The 17,557-nt window shown below is 51.3% G+C and overlaps 5 protein-coding genes across 5 annotated transcripts; 2 read left to right on the forward strand and 3 right to left on the reverse strand.

The window, feature by feature from the left end:
* Nucleotides 1–773: 773 nt before the first annotated feature.
* AURANDRAFT_39088 (hypothetical protein) lies at nucleotides 774–1,914 on the forward strand (the record flags this gene model as incomplete). Its single annotated transcript, XM_009042824.1, has 1 exon — nucleotides 774–1,914. The coding sequence occupies one exon, from the start codon at nucleotides 919–921 to the stop codon at nucleotides 1,594–1,596; it is 678 nt and encodes a 225-aa protein (XP_009041072.1).
* A 6-nt stretch (nucleotides 1,915–1,920) lies between these two features.
* AURANDRAFT_67404 (hypothetical protein) lies at nucleotides 1,921–7,590 on the reverse strand (the record flags this gene model as incomplete). Its single annotated transcript, XM_009042831.1, has 22 exons — nucleotides 1,921–2,115; nucleotides 2,495–2,699; nucleotides 2,720–2,735; nucleotides 2,806–3,022; nucleotides 3,194–3,196; nucleotides 3,321–3,445; nucleotides 3,608–3,720; nucleotides 3,777–4,353; nucleotides 4,501–4,571; nucleotides 4,641–4,690; nucleotides 4,765–4,892; nucleotides 5,198–5,362; nucleotides 5,492–5,576; nucleotides 5,624–5,644; nucleotides 5,687–5,722; nucleotides 5,756–5,819; nucleotides 5,861–5,994; nucleotides 6,050–6,126; nucleotides 6,297–6,399; nucleotides 6,459–6,683; nucleotides 6,784–7,096; nucleotides 7,187–7,590. The coding sequence occupies 22 exons, from the start codon at nucleotides 7,588–7,590 to the stop codon at nucleotides 1,921–1,923; spliced, it is 3,327 nt and encodes a 1,108-aa protein (XP_009041079.1).
* Nucleotides 7,591–9,656: 2,066 nt separating this feature from the next.
* On the reverse strand, nucleotides 9,657–10,241 carry AURANDRAFT_67405 (hypothetical protein; the record flags this gene model as incomplete). Its single annotated transcript, XM_009042830.1, has 4 exons — nucleotides 9,657–9,932; nucleotides 9,963–10,036; nucleotides 10,082–10,148; nucleotides 10,185–10,241. 4 exons carry the CDS (start codon nucleotides 10,239–10,241, stop codon nucleotides 9,657–9,659), a joined length of 474 nt encoding a protein of 157 aa, XP_009041078.1.
* Nucleotides 10,242–10,806: 565 nt separating this feature from the next.
* AURANDRAFT_67406 (hypothetical protein) lies at nucleotides 10,807–11,687 on the forward strand (the record flags this gene model as incomplete). Its single annotated transcript, XM_009042825.1, has 3 exons — nucleotides 10,807–11,220; nucleotides 11,393–11,397; nucleotides 11,531–11,687. 3 exons carry the CDS (start codon nucleotides 10,807–10,809, stop codon nucleotides 11,685–11,687), a joined length of 576 nt encoding a protein of 191 aa, XP_009041073.1.
* A 362-nt stretch (nucleotides 11,688–12,049) lies between these two features.
* On the reverse strand, nucleotides 12,050–17,180 carry AURANDRAFT_72581 (hypothetical protein; the record flags this gene model as incomplete). The annotated part of the gene is made up of 8 exons (XM_009042829.1): nucleotides 12,050–12,156; nucleotides 12,214–12,472; nucleotides 12,699–13,083; nucleotides 13,122–13,968; nucleotides 14,032–15,905; nucleotides 16,049–16,092; nucleotides 16,223–16,442; nucleotides 16,897–17,180. 8 exons carry the CDS (start codon nucleotides 16,917–16,919, stop codon nucleotides 12,050–12,052), a joined length of 3,759 nt encoding a protein of 1,252 aa, XP_009041077.1.
* Nucleotides 17,181–17,557: the final 377 nt, after the last annotated feature.

Genomic DNA, 17,557 nt, shown 5'->3' on the forward strand with positions numbered 1-17,557 from the left:
GAACCCAGAGATGCCAGGGGGTGCCGAACCAGCGTGCTCGCGCACGACCTGAAGTCGCCGCCGCCAGCCGAGACTGGATGGGACGGCCGGAATGCGCCACCGTCAAGCCGTGCACGGACAACGTCGCGCCGGACTCCCAGACGAGCAGCGGGCCCGCCATGGTCGGGCCGGGGGGGCAGCGACGACGGCGGCGCGTCATGCTTCACGAGCGGCTGGGCTGCTCCCTGGTGTACTATTTTTTAGACCTGTGTTCCTAGCAAAAGTGATCAAACCGGGAGGCGCCCACGGACAAAAGATCCGACGGCATCCCCCAGTGGGTGGGTGGGCCCGGAGGTCGGGTTTCAAAAATCCAGAGTGTATTTAAAGAGTACTTGTAACGCGCGCGCGCGCATGTGGAGGCCGCGCGCGTCCCGCGTCCCGCGTCGCACCGGGAGTCGGGAATAGGTGCCATGGAGCACGGCGGTGTCCTCGTCGAGTCGGGCCGCGCCCGGCGTTCGTCGGCGGAACCGCGGCCGCACGGTGGCGGCTCCTGCAGCGGCACCGGCGACTCCCGGTCGAACCGCGGCGCCGCGCGGTCCGAGAGCGCGGTCCCACGCGCGCGGTGTGGCAATTCAGCGATCGCCCAGCGGCGCGTGGCGCGGCAACTTGAAGGCAACCAACGACAAAGGAGCTCGTTGATTGGTCGGGAGGTGGGTGGGTGGGCGCCGGTGGCCGGCACCAAGAACCGGGGATGGCGTCTGGTAATTTTTTTTGGGGCGCCTCCTGATCAAACTAATAATCCCGACTGGGATGGTGCCTGTAGTGATTGCTTCTCCAACAGCTAGAGCTTCACTCAAGGCAACTCTCTCCCGCCGCCGCGGCGTCAGAAGCCCACGACCTCGCTGTCAAGGCGGCGGCAACCTCAGTTCGTAGGGACTCATGGCACTTCCAGAATTTGATTTCTCTCCCGAGTTTCCCCGCCCCCCACCCCCCGCGCTTCAGTTTCATCAAACAGAGTGGCTACATACGCGTCCAACCACCCGATTCGTACATTTTTGCCCGTCAAAGAGCACGGTTGGCAGTGACGAGCTTTGGTTCTTGTTGACGCGCGCGTATCAGTCACCGCTTCCGCCCTCGCAGCAGCAGCAGACGCTTGCAGCACTAGCTGGTGCATCAAGCCAGGTGATACAGAGCGGATTGGCGCCGCATCAATTACCTGAAGTCGTAGAGAATAATCCGATGGTTGCCATTCAGTGCTTGCTTAAGCTCATGGGATCACCGATTCTCCCAGAGTACCTCTCCGCTCTTGTGAAAATGGACATGTCACTCCACTCGATGGAGGTAGTTAATCGGCTCACGACTGATGGGGTGGCTGAACTTCCCGCCGAATTTATTCGTGTGTATATTTCCAACTGCATTTCCTCGTGTGAGAACATAGATGACAAGTACTATCAGAATCGCTTAGTGCGGTTAGTCTGTGTTTTTTTACAGTCTCTGATAAGGAACAAGATTGTCGACGTCAATGATCTTTTCGTTGAAGTGCAGGCTTTCTGCATTGGGTTTTCTCGCATTCGAGAAGCGGCCGGCCTCTTCAAATTACTAAAGACTTTGGAGTAGCAAAATGCCCTACCGTGTCGGTTCTACAATCAAGTCGGTGGGAGTCGCCGGTATTCGGCCGTTCTCGGATGCGTTCTGGGTGGACTGGCCGGCAGGAAAGAGGTCGTACACCTTGCAATTCAATTCAAGATTTCAAGGGAGTGCCCTGGTCCTGGTAGCTGTCTAGCAGGTACTTGAGTTCTTTGCCAAGATTGGGCTTTGATAACTTCTGGTGCCTCTTGAAAGACTATTCGATCGGCTAGTTCATTCTTATGTGGAGACGAGATCGATACGTGAATGACTCGCTTCCCTTTGCACATAACTTATTGTTAGAATCCGAGTATGCTAGTATGAAGCACCAGCATAGTATAGCATGAGCATAGCCAGTATAAGGCAGACTGAGCATAGCCAGCATAGGCCAGTATTGTTAGAATCCGAGTATGCTAGTATGAAGCACCAGCATAGTATAGCATGAGCATAGCCAGTATAAGGCAGACTGAGCATAGCCAGCATAGGCCAGTATGAGCGTCCCAGCATAGCCTATCCGGGAGGATAGCATAGTCCCGAGTTAGGGTAGCATAGCCCTAGGAGCGGAATGTAGGCTCCCTAGGTAGCTGGCTTATCGCCAAGCGCACTTTGATTGTAGAGCGACCTCGAGAAGCACTCGTGGCGTCGCGGAGATTCGCAGACAGGAAGTCCATCGTTTATTCACAGTGTTTCAAACTGCATAATGCCACTAAAAACCTTCAAGAATACCAAGTGGATTGCAATCAAAGAACATGAACCATGGCTGCAAATTGTCACTGTCAGAATGATAATTGCTCTATCAATACAGCACAATGAATGAACAGATGATGAACGATCCGATAGTAGAAACGTCCACTCAATACATTTCAAACTGCATAATGCCACTAAAAACCTTCAAGAATACCAAGTGGATTGCAATCAAAGAACATGAACCATGGCTGCAAATTGTCACTGTCAGAATGATAATTGCTCTATCAATACAGCACAATGAATGAACAGATGATGAACGATCCGATAGTAGAAACGTCCACTCAATACATGGACACGACATAGCATCGAGCATCATCCAAGATAACGCAACGCGGCTATCGGAAAACCTGCAAGCCGAACGGATCACCAAAGCACAACACAAACTATACCAAAGGATACTGAAAAGAAAAAGTATATACCGTGTTAGAATCCGAGTATGCTAGTATGAAGCACCAGCATAGTATAGCATGAGCATAGCCAGTATAAGGCAGACTGAGCATAGCCAGCATAGGCCAGTATTGTTAGAATCCGAGTATGCTAGTATGAAGCACCAGCATAGTATAGCATGAGCATAGCCAGTATAAGGCAGACTGAGCATAGCCAGCATAGGCCAGTATGAGCGTCCCAGCATAGGGAGGATAGCATAGTCCCGAGTTAGGGTAGCATAGCCCTAGGAGCGGAATGTAGGCTCCCTAGGTAGCTGGCTTATCGCCAAGCGCACTTTGATTGTGCTTAATCACACTCGCGTTCTAAGGGCGATATTCGCCGCTTTATCACTTATAATATAATTGCATTTGCGGCAGTACAATATGTTTCCGGTAGCGAGCTAGTGAGTTTAGACCACCTATCATCCCGGCAGCCAATACTATTGAACATATGCTGAGGCCCCTGTTGAAGTGCAAGGTTTGAGGTTGAAGTCCAAGTTGAAGCGGCGTTTAACATATCCCGGCGCCGGCGGGATATGTTACCAAATAAAACTGCTGGTTGTGGTGGCCCCCTCCCGGCTCGACGCTTCCCCGGGGGTAGTGGTAGAGTAGCGTGCTGTACTGTAGTATAGTAGGTGTAGTACACGTCCCTCCGGCCGCTGGCCGGACTCGGATTTAATTAATAAATATTATTTTCTTATTTCGTACGGGCCGGCCTAGGCGTCGGTTGTTTCGCGCACTGCCCCCCCCCCCCCGTAGTCGAACAGTAGCCCGCGACTAGACCCAGATATTTACGCCACACTACGCTTGGGCAGTAAACGGTGTGGCACTAAAGAAGCGAAATAGAGCACACGACACTCGCAATCCTGGCTTTTTAAAGCAAGCATAATCAGAGGAAGGGCCCCGAACTGAAAATTTGACGGAAGGGATTGGCGCTGAAGACCTGTGAGGGTGTCAAAAAGGACCACTGGTGCATATACGCAGAATTGTACCGAGGACCTTAGCTGGCCCCAGATTCTGTCCACGACCCTCATGCCTCTACCACGATGAAGCTCTAAGAACTTGACGGATTGTCCCAGTCGCACCCAAGCTCGGATAATTGTAATGTGCAAGGGTGTCGGTAGACGAGACCGCTGTGAGTTTCGCAAGATGGTAAAATTCAACACCGTGATGGCGCGCATCTCAGCCAAACTCCTATGACTTCTGATTCGCTGCAATCCTGCCTTCCTTTTGATGTTCTTGTCAAAGCGTTTTTCGAGTGAGGCCAAAACGTGGCTTCCCGCACCGAAGGCAACGTTATATGTGTGCTGAGTTGTTTGTACACACTCACGAATCCTGGCGTACTCCCACATCAACTCAAATACAGACGATGACGTTTCCACGCAGTTCAAAAAATCCCCAAAGGAAGAAACAATGACTCCAGTGAGTGTAAGGTTAAGTTTCATGCTGAAGTTCATTAATAGCGGCAGGTGAGTTGTGGTGATATGAGCCAGTAGTGCGTCTTTGGCACTCATCAGATGGCGAAGTCTAGAAATCAAACAGATAGCTCGAGCTGCTCTGTGAAAAGCGATGGTGCCTGTGGCACCTGTCACCCATGCACAACAAGCTTCGCTGTGCCTGATGAGAACTGATAAATGACAAAACATGTTTGTGGCTCAATCCACACTGAGTAGCGGTACCGATAATACAGATTGTCTGCCAATATGGGTCTACGAAATGCTACCTGAGATGCGGCGTTGTTTCTGGGCTTTATATATCTGCAAGAGGATACACAGGACTCTCTCTGTCAAAATCCTATATAGCCGTGGTGCACAACTTACTGTGATGTGTTTGAAGGCGTCGTACCTACGAGCCTAGCAATACAAGTTCAGTCTTTTCACGCTCTCAGGAGGTAACGTTTTGAGCTTGTCTGTCTGGTGGCGATTGGAAATACATACATGGTGTTCCCCTAGAGGAGCCAAGTATGGAGAGCTGGCCTGTAGATAACCGAAGTGGGGTCAGAAGTGCGTTTCAGAGGCGCCGTTGCCCAGGGAACTGGATGTTGGGTTTTATCAAATATTTGATTGCGTATATCTAGTCCGACACGAAACAAATATGCAAGAAACGCATAAGGCCCTACATTGCATAGCGCGTCGGTGGGGGGTAGTGCAACTTGACAGTCGCCGCAGGATGACGCCGCAAGCGTTTTGGAGTGTCATACTTGAGTTGATATTGGGGCGTATTGGGGGGCAGTATCTGATTGCCTGATTGAAAACGCCGCGGATATGCCATCATAATACGACAAGCCCAGAACGAGTCCCTCGAAAGAGATAATGACAAGCTATCTCTGGGGGGAAATACGCGTGGAATGAAAACGCACGACCCTGAAATACAATCAAGAGAATAGTCCACGGTAAAAATCGAGGCATGTAACAAAAGACCGTGGACTGAAATGGCCACCGGGCCAAGAATATGCACCTCATCAATAGACCACGCAATTGAAAGAAGGAGTGCGGTAATACCCATTGTTGCAGTTTGCCACGCCCGCAAGGAGGTAAAACCCCGCGGGGTGCATCGGACACGATCAATGATTTTTGCTAAGGTTTCTGAGTGAATAGCATCGAATGTGTGCAATGAAGGCAATGAGGGCAATAAGTCTAGGGAGCTAAAACGCATGTGACTCGTTGGGTGACTGTTGTGTTCCCAGAGTACTCTTATCAGCATCCATGAAATACCTTCGGATTGGCTTGGGTCGATAATGAAGGTCGGTACTGATTTGTAAAGCAGGCGACTGAGGATACGTAACGTTACAAAGGGGACCTGCAGGGCACGTGGTAGTCATATCAAATTGAGCAAATAGTATTTACAAGCTCTCCAATGTCAGCTTCCTATGTAAATAAAAAAGAGGGTAATTGATGATTATGATGCACTGGAGCTGCCACATAAAGCATGGAATCACATAGTGCCTATTGATGAAATAAATAACATTCAAAAAGCACTGAGTTAGATGTGGGCGATGGCACCTTGTGTCTGTAGTGATCAATTTGGTCATCAAGAAGCCACCTAATTTTTGAAATTAGAAATCTATCATAACTAGTGCTTACTCGAGGAGTGAAACTGCCGATCTTGAAGGTACCAGTCTCGACACAAGCAAGTGGCAACTCACGTCAGACTTGAAGACAGAGTTGTGACTCTCTATGTCTAGCCCCCCCCCCGCCAGCAGCACGTCGATCAAGGCCTATGAGAAAACCATCAGATTCATCAGTCATGGACATCAGCGTTCAGACACGGACTAAACGAGACGAGCCTCCCCCCGAACGCCCGGGCTTCCTAAAGTTCGCATAGCCACATGCAAGAAATTCGTCAGCACCTATAATAGTGTTTCGGTCAAACCGATGCGTTGTCCACTTACAGAGATGTTTACATGTGGGCGCAGCGACACTCGATGCACATGGATGAGATAGATAGTGATCTCAAATACCGTCACCACCGAAAGTGCATGGTCAGACTCCAAAGCGCCACGATGCAGGGCTGAGATACATCGGGATCGCATATCTAACACCCAAATGTTGCGGTTCAGGTCTATCCCTTCCATTAGTCGTTCTTCGGAACCAAGACTAGCTCTGCTGCAGACCTTGCCGACCTGTTCTATATATGATATCATCTTGAATCAGATATATCTCCGTTGACTAAATTACTTACACCGAGCTTGACATTCAATGCAATGCTCCGGTCTATACGAACGACCTCTGTCAGCTGGGTGAGTCTCGCAGATTTCCCTGTAGCCGTGTCTGAGACTGAATTTATTGGGTGGGTGGTTGCAGTTTTAAGGAGATCATGAAGCTGGTCCGTCGTCAAGCGCCTATCGGCATGCACGGTCACTCTGAGTCTCTTACTCCTCATGTAAAAGACTTGGAGTATACCTAGCTAGGAATTTTGCAAGTTGTAAGCTGGATTCTTTGGTGTCAAAGCTTGCCTGGGCGGCACTGGCGTGTATCTTGATTACGTGTCCTAAGAATTCAGGAACAAATGAGCTAGCCTGCCGATACTTTCCCGTGCATTTAAGCACATGAGCCACGAAGCTTTTCATTATCACCAGTTGAGTGCAGGACATTTCAGACGTAGCTGCGATGCTGTTGCTTAGTGTTGTAAACTCTTCGATAAGCCCACACAATGAACCTAGTGCCGTTTCAAAAGGAGCGGCAGCGAAAATGTGGCGTGGTAAAACAAAAAGAGTAATATGTAAGTCGAAGGCAAATACACTAAACACGTCTTTCTCGAAAATGTCAGACGCTCCAGAACGGATGAGACTGCGAAACATAAATGTGGCACCCTGGCACCTAATCAGGAGATGCTGGCAACTTTGTGTTGAGAAGCATCGTCCACTACTTAGGGACGCTGCTACTTGCATCAATTCTTGATGCACAGACCTCACATCAAGAAGCTGGCTAAGTGTTCCTGTTGATTTGTGTACAGGCATGCCATCTCTGCCAAGTCTTCCCTGAGAAAACAGCGAAATAATAACGTTCTCCACCAACCAGCACAACCGAGTGTTTGATCCTGCCCGCCCACGCAGTTCGGACAGAAGTGCAAGAAGGGGAAGATGTAATCTAAATGATCCCATCCCAGGTAGGACATGTGCCGCTAACAAATACAGCAACTCGATGATTAATTCATGCGATTTGAAGATTGATCGTGTTATCAAAACACGAAGATACTCATATGCAATCATGACGGATTGATCGAGCTCGTCGCAAACCAATGAAGCTTCGCGCAAAAGGAGCAATACGGTGATAGTCTTGTCCGAACATCGGTCGGCTATCAACCACTTCATCCGGTGTTCCTCTGTTATACTCCCGTCTATTTAAGCCTACCCTCCCGCTAGTAGTATGTGTACAGAGCGCGCTTAAAATGTCCTGCGCCCAAACAACAAATGAGCAACCAATATCCTAACTAGGATTACATGCTCCTGTGATACTCTCCTCCCTTCCCCGTCTTCGTACATTATAATAACCTCGCAGTTTGTCTGTGCGGTACCGTGCCTCCTTCTTAAGTCAGTTCTAGCACCCACTAGCCTCGATAGTTAACCTTCGGGCAGCAGGGCAGCCCCACTAGGCTGCCTCCCTGTCCCTGAGTTTACTATCTCGCTAGGGTGCAATGTAGCCGGAATCCTAGATTACCGACAACTGAGATAAAGTGAGCATAGTATTGAAGTGCAATGTGAAGGGCAGCCGTTGGCAAGGGAAAAGTGCAATGTTGGGTGTTGAAGATACGTGAAGATACCTTTGAGCGATGTCCAGATCAGGGGGGGCAGCATCCCTCATGTAGAAAACTGACCAGGCCCGGCGGCGCCCCTGGCGCCCATGGGCCCCACTAGTCTAGTGTAGACGCCCGAAGCTCAAAACGCGCCACAGCGACGCCATGGTGACCCGTGGCGCGTCCCCATGGCTCGCCCGCGTCCACCGGCCGCACCGGCCGAATCAGGTCTCGGGGCCCTGTGGGGCGTCAGTCGACCTCGATGACCGCATTTGCGCGTCCGATCGAGTCAATTGGTGCGTCGTCGCTGCCTGACACGTCAAACACCAGCACGGCCGGCGTGTTCGTCGACCCGATGCCGCTCAAAGACGTCTTTCGGTAGTTCCGGAGCGTTTTCACAAGGTCCCGAACAATTCCGGTCGCTCCGCGGCGCCGCGTCGCGGTCCGACACGCCAGGAGATACCAGACAAGCGTCGCACTCGACGGGCTACGCCTGGCGCAGCGTTGGGGCCGTCTGAGCGGCGCTCGAAGCACTGTCGCAGGCGGTAGACGCCCTTGTAACGGCCAGACGTTCGTCGACACGCGCGAGATCCGCGTTCAAAGCAGCTTCGAGGACGTCCAGGGGTGTCAGGGCCTCGTCGCCAGCGCCAAAGCCCAGAGCGGCGTGCACGAAGCGACGACGCGCGCCGAAACCGGCTCTCCGAGCTCACAGCCGGGCCCCGCTTTAGGCCTCCTTGCCTTCAACCAGGGCTAAAATCCGCGCACTTTCAGCGGATGCGGAAAAATCATAGACGGCCGCGGAAAAATCAGCCGTGCGCCAATCTCTGCTACCACGTAGCCAGAGCGCCAGGCGACGCAGAGGCCGTATCCAACGCCGTCGATCTACTGGATCCCGACCCGCTCGCCGTTCTGGCACGACCGCGCGCGGTCGCCAAAACGCGACGCGCTGGGCTCTACCGCGCGAAGTTCGTCCCCCCGAAGCCAGCGGGTACCACCACCGCGTCCAGGGCGCTCTATTTATCCTTGGAGGAGCAAGCGCCGAAGGACGGGGGGCGCGTATCACCTACTTGGTGTGCCCCGCCCCCCCTGATCTGGACATCGCTCCTTTCCTCTTTCTTTACACCTCGCGACACCGCAGTCGGAGTGTGCATGGTGCTGGATAGCCCGATAGTATAGCAGAGAAAAGCCAGGTAAGTCTAGTTACGTCACTCTAATAGTATAAACCGTGACCCACCTACAGAAGTCTCTCTGCCTCTCTACTTGAATTATTTTGGCGGCGATCCCGACCATAAATCCACAAGCCCACCGAAGGTCGGCCCCGCATATCATGGTTGGCCATCATGCGCCAACCCACAGCCAGGCGCCCCGTGGCCACTGGCCGGCCCGGGGGCCAGGGTGCGCGGCAGAGGATTTCCCCTGCACAGACTCCCCCTCCACGTCAAACAAGACTGACCGTTGTTGCGTGCGCGAAGCTTTCACTGCTGTAATTATCTCTCAGGCGCCTGGCTTCCACCAGGCTGGCGGTCCCGCGCTTGCTATCCACGCAGATTGCCATGTAGAGTGACTATTTGCTTTGCGAGTTGTATATTGCAGATACTTCCCATTTGCAAATTTCCAGATACTTCCCATTTGCAAATTTTGCACTCACCGCAGTCGACCAGTAAGCTTGTGAAGATCAACAACAAGGGCGGTGATGTCGTCAATCATGGGTGAGAGGCTCTCCCATCGCCTTCGAGCTGACATGCAGAGCATGTGCGCAGCTTCGCTTGGGTCCCATTCTCCCGATCTACAATCGGTTGTGTGTTGGGGTTGGGATAAGGGACGGGCGTACCGCGAAGTCAGATGAGAATGCACGATCTGCGCAGCCTGGTTATTGTCAATGACATCCCAAACGCCGTCCGTTGCACTGTAGATGGATTCCTAAGAGCGGCGGTTGCCAAAGAAAGATACCAACCAAATGAGGAATGCATCGCTTTCATCTATACGATGGTCTGTAATTTCCGGTTCGCAGGATACACCCAGACCTATGGCAAGTCTGAGAGAAGCCCCCCCCCCCCCCCCCCAGAAACCGTGAACAATCGAGTCCCCAAAAGATCTACTCATTGCCAAGCCCATTTGTCGCCATGATTTTGATGCCTATAGCTATCACTTATATAATAATACGACGCACACCACAAGACCTCCTATACCAAACCCTCGGAGGGCCAAAAAGCACAGGGATCGGTCCATTGCTGCCATGTCCTACGACTAGCTGAACACAACTATGCTAGAATGCGACGTTGCTCATCAGGTCTATCGGGCTGTGGAGATTCAAAGATAAGCCATAGACAATTTGGTGGTTAAAGGGAATGATTTGCAAACCTTGTGATCAGATGTCAGCGGAATGGCACAGATGCTCCCATTATGCACGTGCCCAAGGACACCTCGGGAGTCACCGATGTTTGCCACTTTGAGGCTGGTGCCGTTTATGTACATAAATACACACGTAGCACCGCTGCATCTGACGTCAAAGTTGCTGTCATTTAAATCCTGGCGGGGGGGGTGGCATGCTTGCATATTAAGTACATCATGTCGTACCTGCTGCATAACGCGGAAGGAACGATTCATGTTTAGATCCGATTCTAGGAAATGTGCACATAATTGTTCGCGGCAATGCTGAGAGACCAAATGGCCGACTTCTCCATGTCCGTCTAGAACTGCAAAGCAGTGCTGGTTGGTGTTAGATTGTAGATCTTCAGATATCAGATACGCATCCTGGTTCTGCCATCGTGGATTCCCTGGTTTTAGCCCGGCCATGGTGCAAGCTCCACAAAGTGTTGTTCTGCGTCGAGAGGCGCAAATTTCACCATGGTTAGCCATGGGTAGGGTGGACGTATTGCGAGATCTCCGCTCGGGATTGATCTGGGGGAGATTCGGCGCATTACGAGTCGCTCGTGAACGATGTGGTCGTCGAGAGCTTGCCGCAGACCAATTCCTAGTGCTGCGGAAATTAGCATCATGTGAGAGGCTTGCTAATCTTGCTGTGTCATGGGCGATCCTTTTACGAGTAGATCCCTGGGGGTTGCGGTCTTCAACTTCTCGTTCCCTGTTTCGACCAGTTATGCGTCGAGGACCGATTTCCGCCAGGAATCGCATGGTGTCATTATCCGTGGTGGGAGTGCGTCCAGCAGTAGTTGTGCGGGTCGTCCTTTCAATAGATGATTTTGGGGTGCGATTGGCGAAACCGTTGTGCTGAGATCTTCTACCGACCCGCGATGGTAGATGGGTGGGATCAAATGACATGGCCGTTAGCCGCTAGAGAGCATACGCCGTATTGGAATGTAGCGGCCACGGATGATACGAGAAAAGCGCGATCACTTACAAAACTGCATTTACGGTAGGTGAGGTACTCGATGATATTTTTGCGGCCTCTAACTGAGTGGCCGCTTTGGTGAGGGTAGTTACCCTACCAACAGTACTTGAGAGGTTCTCTGTCACTTTGGATAAATCGGCAGAGGATACTTTAATCTCGCTATTAGTCCCTTCCATGGTTTCTGTGATGAGCGTCTTCAATCCTTCCTTGTGCTTAGGGACAATTCCCGCTACATGCCCACTAATAAAATCTGCTCCGGAAGTGAAATCCTTCTGGTCCTTGAGCTTCTTGGGCAGCTTCTCCGTCCTCTCGTCCAGACGTAGAACAGACTCATCTAATTTCTCGTCGACCGTTTTGACACTTGCAGTAAGACGGTGTTGACTCGCAGTAATGATGTACGGGACTTAGATTCTTTACAGGGAAAGGAGAAAGGGGCCCCATACTAAAGTGGGGATCTTGGGACTGAACTCAGGCTCATTGCAAGAAGGGGAAATAAGGACAGTAGGGCAGATACAGGAGAATCTTCCTCCTGGGCTTATGGCCCACCGGGTCCCGGATCGAAGCAGTAGCAATGTTTATTTTGACAGAACGGCAGTGCTGATCTAGCCTGACTGGGTTTGGCTGAATTGACACTACTGGAGACGACTAGTAGCCCGTGCTCCCGAACCCCTACCCCCCTCGGGGGCTAGTAATAGTATCGTGGGCTAGTATACATATCCTGAGGTAACTTGAAGGTATGTTGAGGTAGAGTCGGGTTGAATACTTTGCGCTCGGCCTTTTCAATTTCTCGTACTATAATAGGGTCGGGTCTTGGACCAAAACAGGGTCATGGCAGCGTATCTAACTTACTTTGAAGTGTGATGAACCCACCCGTAAAGGACGTCTGGGAAAATATCGGCCTTCTAGAACCACGATTCCTCACAGGTTCGCTCTGTAGGCTCTTCTCGAAACGATGGCCTACCCGTCTTTGCAACGCCGCGGTCCTGCGCGTATGCAGAAGTTGTGCAACGCCCCCAGTGGCCTCGAGGTCCGCGAGGATGAGTAGGGCACACGAGAAGACATGGCGCTGTGACGAGCGCGTGGGGGGCAGAACGAGGAGTTGAGGAGACTGGGAAGGGATGCAGTGCCCTTGCGTCAGAGATTGGGTCAGAGATTGTTCCTCATTGACCCAGTCGGCCGAGCTGCATTTTGTCGTGAGCAACCTCCGAGCGCTACCGGTACGAGACGCGGACAGAGAGATAGTGCAGCGGACCGCTGCAGCGGCTCAGCCCGACTCGTTCCGGGGGACCCGCCGAGTCCGCGGGACTGTCTCCACGCCAGGAACTCGAACCCACGCAGCCCCGCTTCGATCCAGCAACCATCGCGTGACGTGCGGTCCAGCAACCATCGCGTGACGTGATGAGAGAGTGAGACAGGACGCAGTTATCGCCAAGGGTCTGACCGGTGCACTCCCGAGCCAATGGACCGGGACCGCAGGACTGAGCTCGGGCGCAACCCCGCCCATGGGGCGCAACCCCGCCCATGCCGTCCCAGGAGCGGCTGGCTCCATCGTACCGAATCATCTGAGTTGATAGTTGGGAGTATCTGCAGTGAAGAATACTGAAACCGAAGAGAAGCCCTAAGGAGATATGAGTTTGAAGATGGAAAACTCCCGAACTAGCTGCGCCGAGTTTAGTTCCCCTTTGATTTCCCGATCCGAAGCCCCTAGATTGGTCCCAACTCCGTTGGAATTCGGTGGTTTTGTTCTTGAAGCAAACATATTTTCTGGATCGTTGCGATTCATTATCTCGGATATATCATGCTCTCTATATGATGTTGGTGGTGGGTGTACTATTGGAGCAGCGACACCGGGTGGAGTTTTGTAGGCCGGGGTGATACCACCTTCAACCAGGTGCGCCTCTGCAATATCGACCTCAACTTGACGCTGCATCTCAATAAATTCTCTCTCCTTCAATGCTGCTAGTTGGTGCTTTGTTTCGTATGGGTTTGGGTTGGTGTATGCTGATGATATGGCGTCCTCTGCGCTATCAACAAAATCTGCATACTGCCCAATACACCTTGGATTCTCGGAGATGAATGATTGCTCTTGTGATAGAGCCTGGGATGGAGATGGCGCTTCAGTTTGTCTCGCGGCATTTTTTATTGCGGGGAGTCGATTTACTGACACGGCAAAACTGGTGTGGGTACCCCATGGTTCTGGTAAAAATTGGCGTCTTGATGATATATCTGAAGATAATGCGCAAGCTGTATTCTTGTTCAGTTCGGCAGATGCTTTCACATCAAGGATCAGGGACCCAGCGCGCAAGGTGACAGAAAGATCTACAGAGCCACCGCCCAAACGCTCTATTCGATTGGCAATGTGTCCACATAATGTTCTGAGAACTTTCTTTGTAAGTTCTTGTGGAGATATGTCTAAGATGACTATGCTGAAGTGGATTTCATAGCAAATCGGCGTCTCAATTGTCTCAATTGGATTGGATTGCATAGCAATAGGAAGAACGTTAACGTCAGTGGCGTCTCGTTTGAAGGAGCTGTCCGTCTCGCTTGCGTTACTCATCACCAGGCTTTCTTCACATACTTGAATTTCTGTTGAAATCACAGCACCTGCCAGAGGTTCTTTATCTTGGGAATCTATATTATCAAACGAGGTAGTATTTGTGCCAGTACCAACAACTTGAAGATTGTTGTTAATGGTTGCATGGTAGTCTACTGACACCAGGGGCGAAATGCATGAAGCGGACTTATCAAACAGTCGAGGCGTCGAGTTTGAGATCTCACTTGCTATATCTTTAGCCGGGATGATGGACCCGTCATTGGATGCGCTTGATTCAAACACTTCCATCTGACGGTGAGGTATATCGCAGCGTGTGCCTTGTTCAAAGAGCCGAATATCCGCATGTTGTTTGGATTCGACCTCGAAGGCAAGGGGTGCAATTTCTGCGAAGACACCCAAAACGATGTTCGTAGCCTCTTGTCGCACTTCGTGACCAGCGCTCACCCATATTGCACACCCTCGGTGTGATACTCCGCTAACACGGCCTATTGAGTCGCGTATCAAAGATCGCCCGTGGGCTCCAAAACATGAACAGTTTTTGTCTGCTCCTGTCTCATGTGACCAGACATGGTGTACTGTGCGGCCACGTAACACCACCTCCATGTTTGATGGCGTCACAAGTACGCCCTCGGTAGATTGCAATGCAATGACGGGGAGAGGGATATTGGAAAGTGAGAGGTTCTTAGCGCCATCCAAAGCGCCGCGTAATAGAGCAAGGCGTCCTCCGAGCGTAATGGGATTTGCAACTGCAGTGTATATATTTAGAGCGAGATTCGGATGCACACGTGTAAGGTATGCATCACTGAACTGAAATCGTGAAAGGAATGAAATTGGCAAATCAGGACGGTCGGCGGGAAACTGTTCAAATGCGCCCAAAGCGGCATGTAGTATCGCTGCATACTGAGTGTCGACTTGTGGAACACCATTGATGCTGACAAGCCCCCTCAGTGTGAGGTGATATATCCCAATATTGTGGGTGAGCTCGGCACAAATGCTAAGTCCATATCCTATACCAACCAAGAAGAAAGGTGACGTAGATAAGAGCATTTCGCCACAAAGGTTGACATGATGTAGAAGCTCGGCAAGGTGCTGTGCATGCAACATCACATTGATACCACCATCGCCTCTGTCGGCTGAGAAGCTCGTACCAGCTTGACCGGCATAGTTATATACTAAAATTTGACAACCAGAATTGTGATCGGCGATAGCCTGGAAAAATATTTTGCTCGCGTCAAGCGTGTCGAATAAGTCATGGGCGACAATAAAACTGTGACTGGTGAGCTCAAGTGAGGGTTCCCCAATGATTTCATATGGTAACGTAGTTGAACCATCCGAGCAAATAAACGACCTTCTTCCTTGACTGCCCATGTCCTTCGACTTCTCGTAGGCATTCATCAACCTGTCTTGCGGCCTCGAGGCGAGTCGTTCCATTTGGCGACGCTGTGTCACAAGCCGCGCTGCCCGTTCTTGCTGCGTCAGCTTGCGACGTGGCAGTCCACGATGCCGCCTATACCCTAGTGCAAATGGATTTTGGTTGGGTGCCACAGCCTGCAACTCTACTGGAAGCAGGTCCACGGCTCGGGCAAAAAGCAGGTTTGAGGAATGTGGCAGCATAGGTGAATCCACGCGGGACAACTGTGCAGATGAGGCCAAAGTAGAGGACCAGTCTTTCAAGGGGGGCAGATGAGGTATAGCATGCGAAGCGGAATCAACATTAGACCATGGCGACGATGTACAGCAGCCCCCACCAAGACGACCCAACGAAGCTGTAGTGTCTTTGGTGCTTATACCGCCACTTCGAAGTGCGCGCATTGCGAGGTTATATCTATGATTTTTCTTTGCTGCAATAGAGGTCTTGTCCACAATTGACTTCTTATTCATTGCGGCAGAGCCAAGAAATGAAGCCGGCAGGGAATCCAAGCGTTCATGACCACGTCCGACACGCCACTTGTGAGCCTCAAGCATCCCCAGTACCCAAGCACACGCCCTGGATGCAGAAGCGCTGACGTGAACCATCGCTACTGGGTGGAAAATGCTCTTGCTGATATAGGGTTCGAGGACACGTTCAACAAGGGGCGTGATTGAGTCACAGTCAAAGTCTAGAAGCGCCCGCCTACACCGGTGAAGTACTTTTTAGAAGCAAATAGGTCTATTATAAACTGAGCAGAATACGTCTATAATGAATAGAACACGAGGAGACCCAGCTGTTTGCAGAAACGTCTCACCGTTCGCCATAGCATGACGTGCTTCAGCCCATCTCAGCGTCCGGCCGCCAGTCAGCAGCACAAATAATGCCGTTGTTACTATTTCCACTGCGAGTGGAGGTGACACATAGCTTCGCAGCTCTGCTATATCAAGTGTACTCAGACAAGAAATGGCATGTTGCACTCGTATCATTGCGCATGTCTCTGGCGTTTCCATGGATGTGCACATGCCAATCTTAGCAGCGTGCGAGTTCGACTTCAGCGGTGAATCAGATCCGATCGACACAGCATCCTGTCTTTGAGGCACGGCTGCGTCACATCTGTGATTATTTGCTATTTTCATGTTAGTTTCGTCCCACTTCCGTGCCCGCTCGATCAAGTCATATACGCAAAAACATGAAAAACACACTCGTACTGTGCCATAGCATCGGCTAGGGAATTCGCCCAGCGTTGAGTCGTTGTTAGCCTGACTTGCTACAAAATTTCTGTCAAACAAACGCCCTTCGCGGTGGCGTCGCAGCATCAGTTTCACGAGGTCCGCTTCTTCTCGTGCGCGGAGGATACAACGGAATGGTACTTCCACCGTTCCTTTGGCTGCCCTTGAGGGCGATGTGGAGGTCATGTCCTTTGCATCAGCCGTACTATCGAGGTCGAGGAGCTTTTTGCGGAAGTCAGACAGCGTCGGACCAAGGTTTGATATACTCGGGCCATCCGTGACCCGTTGCAGTGTAATATCTACAGCGCAAAAGTCGCCAGCACAGCCTACGAACCTACCCTGAGCGTAAATCAGAGTTCATATCTAACCTGTGGCTTGCGACGTGCCAAGGGTCTTTGATTGCCAGGGATTTGCCCGGGATTTCGAGGCAGAAGCGCCCGTGGCCCTTAAAAAGCCGGGGATGTCTACCGCCTGCGACTGCGACATTTGGGAGTTTGTTCTTCTCTCAGGTGACGTTAATCGGTGTCAGCGCGGGTGGTGTGCAGGTGATATATATATAGCCGCCAGATATATCAGCCACCTGGGATATGCAGGATACAGAGGAGAGAGACAGGAGATATATCTCGTACTCGAGTACGAGTTATCGGCTGTCGCGGACACCCCCTATATTATTGTGCGCCTGGAGTGCACGAAAATCTTCTTTGGAGGGGAGGAATGGATAAATGTCCGGGAACCGGCCTGTGGCGGGCCCCGGGACAATTGGCTATTTTCAAGAGACAACCCACAGCTCAAAATGCAATGCTGCCACACTGACGGTCAAACACCCAGCAAGGAACACGGCCAATTCTTGAGTCGCATGCTCGAAGCTCAGAAGGTATTAGGAGACTACAGCTCATACAAGAGCACAGTAGACACATTGGCAGCTAAGGATTACCATCATGATGGTGTAAAAACTCTTCACCTCAGAATGAAAACATGGCCCGAATATGCCAAACACAT

Source organism: Aureococcus anophagefferens (assembly GCF_000186865.1).
Source record: "Aureococcus anophagefferens unplaced genomic scaffold AURANscaffold_38, whole genome shotgun sequence".
In the NCBI taxonomy this organism is placed as follows: Eukaryota; class Pelagophyceae; order Pelagomonadales; family Pelagomonadaceae; genus Aureococcus; species Aureococcus anophagefferens.